The 3,713-nt window shown below is 63.9% G+C and overlaps 1 protein-coding gene across 1 annotated transcript; it reads right to left on the reverse strand.

Annotated features, from left to right (window-relative positions):
* Positions 1 to 1,341: 1,341 nt before the first annotated feature.
* Positions 1,342 to 3,713, reverse strand: CFAP126 (cilia and flagella associated protein 126; the record flags this gene model as incomplete). The annotated part of the gene is made up of 6 exons (XM_082496103.1): positions 1,342 to 1,403; positions 2,047 to 2,152; positions 2,591 to 2,767; positions 2,883 to 2,999; positions 3,536 to 3,598; positions 3,687 to 3,713. The coding sequence occupies 6 exons, from the start codon at positions 3,711 to 3,713 to the stop codon at positions 1,342 to 1,344; spliced, it is 552 nt and encodes a 183-aa protein (XP_082352229.1).

Below are 3,713 nucleotides of genomic sequence, written 5' to 3' on the forward strand. Positions count from 1 at the left end.
CACTTCCCAGAGGAGCTGAGCCGAGCAATCGAAAAACAAACTGTTTGCAGGGTTTAGAGGCAGGTATAGTGCCTGACCTTTGGAGCTGCCGGGCGCGAGGTTGAATTGCCTGTGAAACGCTGCCAGCCCGGCAGAAAGGAATTTCCTACCTGGACTGTGGTTGTTTGCACTGGTACAAATGATTACGTTGAGGTCCAGGACCTTTTTGCTCAAATTGGACAATTTTTAACGTTTGCCACCAGGAGCAAAGCTTTGCAAGGAGGACGCTCCCCATCAGGAGCTCTGTCCCGCTTTCCCGTCCCAACGAGAGTCTCGGCTCTGTTTCAGGAAGGATCCTTCTTCCCGTTCCCATCATCAGCTGGCAAAATGTCGGCTTTATGGGGAGCATCTGCTCTCCTCATCGGGCTTTTGATGGAGACCTGAAGTGGCAGGAGGGGAGCTGGTCCAGTAACGTTCTCCAAGATGCCTTGCGCTGGCCAGGCTTGTTTCCACGCGATTGCTTTTACGTCTGCCACTGATCCGAGCCCCGTCCCCCCCACCCGCTCAGCTCCTCTGCTGGACCTAACAAATCTGCCACTCCTTTAATTAGCAGAAGGCATCGCAGCCCTGGGGGGACGCAGAGCCTCGGCGATCAGAAATCACAAAGGAGGAAAAACTGTCTGCTGTCAGTGTGGCAGAGGGAAAAGACTTGCTGCCGAATCCCGTTCAGTGTAGCTGCGTGCCCCAGCAGGAGAGAGCTTCTCCTGGGTGAAAATGAATGTATTTTAGCTTTAAACCAATTACTTCCTGCAGTTGCTGAAATGGCTTTTATTTGGAACCCGCTTCTGCTCACTAATGAGCTATTCTGTGGTGCGTGCCAGCTGCTAACGAAGTTAGACTTCGCTGTGTCTCTCAGCTGTGCTTCGTAGACTTTATTTCCCTTCTGCGAGCAGTTGGAGGGGGATGCCAGTGCTGCCCCGCGGCTGGGGGAGACGGCCAGACTGCCGCTCTCCCCCCACCAAGACACTGGTCAAGGAATGGATGAAACCAGCCTGTGGTGGTGGGATTTCTGCTGCTGCAGCATGGGAAGAGGCTGGGGGAGCCGTGAGTGGCCCCAGGCCTGTGACCGGTGCCACGTTTCCAGCATGAGACACTACTAAATGGGATGAGCTGAGATACGGCCCGGAGAGGGCACCGTGGCCCAGCGCAGACTCAGGTAGCCTGGACCCACCTGGGGCTCTGCTCTGAGCTACTGAAACCAAACACGGGGATTTACTTATTTTTTTTTCAAACCTGTATTTTTCCAGTTGCTATGAAAACACAAGTCTGGGCCATGTGGTGCTGTCCCAGTGTTGGCCTCGCTCAGGCTTCTTTGACGCGCTCCTCCTCCTCACCCTTGGGGTAGGAAGGTGGGTTCTGCTTGTCTGTGTGTCCCAAGGGGTGGATGGTTGGTGGGAGGGGATGGGAGCTCAGAGCCCAGCGTGAGGTAGCCGGCCGGCTCTCACATCTGCAATGCCCTGAGCCTGGAGGATTTGCCCCCCGGGCTGGGAGCGGGGACCTGCAGCGGGGTGGCTTGCCGAGGGCTGGCCCCCTTCGGAGTTGGGGGGATTGAGGCTGGGATTTTGGGCAAGCTGGTGTCCACGTGTCCGAGGTCTGTCACAGCAGGCTGGTGGGAGCATGGGGTTTGTCCCCCGTGCTTGGTCTGCTGGGAGCAGGGCTGGTGTGTGGCCGGAGGCTGCGGAGACACGTCTGCCTCCAGCCAGACCTCCGTGCAGCTGGGCTCATGGCAGAGCGGGGCCGCGGCTCCTGCTCCAGGGTCAGTCGTCTCCTCCAGCGGTGCCCCGGGAGAGGTCCCGGTGGGCTGGATGGCCTCACTGGATGCCCGACTGCTCCTTCGGGAAGGCTCCTTGGTGGTTTGCACATGGGACTGAGGCTCTTGGGGCTGTGTGAGGGAGATGTGTGCTACACACACGGTGCAGAGATGGGGATGGGGGACAGTGGGAGAAGGGGGGAGGGTGAGTGGACTGGACAGAAACGCCGGGGCAGGTGGGTCTGGGCCAGCCCCACCTGCTGTGGAGGGGTTCGCTGTGGGGCCAGGCTCCGTGATGGGCTCCACCAGCACTTGGGGCAGGGGCTGCTCTGCCTGGGGATGAGGCACCCTTGGCTGCCGTCCCTGGGGAGGAGCAGGGAGTGGAGAAAAAGGCTGCTGGGGGCTCTGGGAACTTCTTCGCATCAGGGCAGCCTCTATTCTCGGATGCTTTTCTCCGGGAGAAGAACGGCAGCTTGTGAGCTCCTCCTGCCGGCACAGCGGCTGTCCGGGCACCCGGCCAGCCCCGGGGAGACAAGCCTGGGTTTGGGGTGAAGCAGGGGGAGCCCCAACCCGAGAGCAGGGGGAGATGGTGGCCCAAGCACTGGGTGCTGCCACGTTGTACAAAACAAAATCTGCTCATGGGCCGTCCCCAGCACTGGAAACCCTCTCCCAGCGTTCGCCTCTTGCAGTGTGGGGACCATGTTTGCTCATGAAGCCACCCTGGGAGATGGACCCCATCAGTGGGCCACACTGGAACCACAGCGGGCACCATCCCCAGACCCCTGGGAGAGGGACACCTACCTTCCCGGTGATCTCCGTCTGCAGGCCGTTGCAGGCACGGGTCAGGGCGGTGGGCTGGCAGGTCCAGCCGGTGAGCCGCACGGCGGCAGCCGCCGAGCGGGAGGTCAGGTCCAGCCTGGCTGGGGGAATCCGCAGCGGCATCTCCCACGTCCCCACAAATGTGCCCCATGGGGAGGCCTGGGAGGAAGAGGGGGAGCGGGGCCTGGTGAGGGTGTTGGGGTTGTAGGGCACCCGGCCGAGGGGCAGGAGCGGCCACACTCACCCCCCCCAGGGATGCCCGCGGTCTCCTCACCTGGGAGCGGGGCACGGTGGGGAGCAGGTGCCCCCGGTCATCCGCGACGATTGGCGTGGAGCCCTCCCGCAGCACGGGGCGCTGGGGGAGCGGGGGGTGGATGTATGGCTGGGGGTCCTAGGGGGGTCCGGGCTGGGGCTGAGGGAGGTCCCGGGGGGTTCCAAGCCAGGGCTGGGGGGGTCCTGGTGGGTTCTGGGGCTCCAGGCCAGGGCTGAGGGGTGTCCCAGGGGTCCTTGGGGTCTGGGCTGGGGAGGTTCTGGGGGGTCCTGGGGGTCCAGGCCAGGGCTGAGGGGTGTCCCGGGGGTCCCACAGTGGTCTGGGCCAGGGCTGAGGGGAGTCCTAGGGCGTCCTCAGGGTCCAGACTGGGGCTGGGTCGGTCCTGGGGAGTCCTGGGGGTCTGGGCTGGGGGGGTCTCAGGGAATGCCGGGGTCCAGACCAGGGTGAGGGGGATCCTGGGGGTCCCGCGGTTGTCTGGGCTGGGGCTAAGGCAGGTCCTCAGTGTCCCGGTTGGGGATGAGGGGTCCTGGGGATCCCAGGACAGGGCTGAGGGTGGTCCTGAGCAGTCTCGGGGGTCAAGACCGGGGCTGAGGGCAGTCGCGGGGGTTTCCAGGCCAGGGCTGGGGGGTGTCCCGGGGGGTCCATCCCGGGGGTACCTGCCGGCCGGGTTGGGCCACGCTCCAGTTCTGCAGCCGGTGGGGGCTGAAGGCGTCCTCGTACTGCGGGGAGAGCGGGGCCGATGAGAGCCTGTACCGGCACCGGCACCCGCCCCCCGCCCCCCCCCCCGCGCCCCCTCCGCGCCCCCACCTGCCCCGCGCTGTAGCGGGCCGCCAT

Source organism: Vanellus vanellus (genome assembly GCF_965231255.1).
Source record: "Vanellus vanellus genome assembly, chromosome: 27".
NCBI classification, from domain to species: Eukaryota; Metazoa; Chordata; class Aves; order Charadriiformes; family Charadriidae; genus Vanellus; species Vanellus vanellus.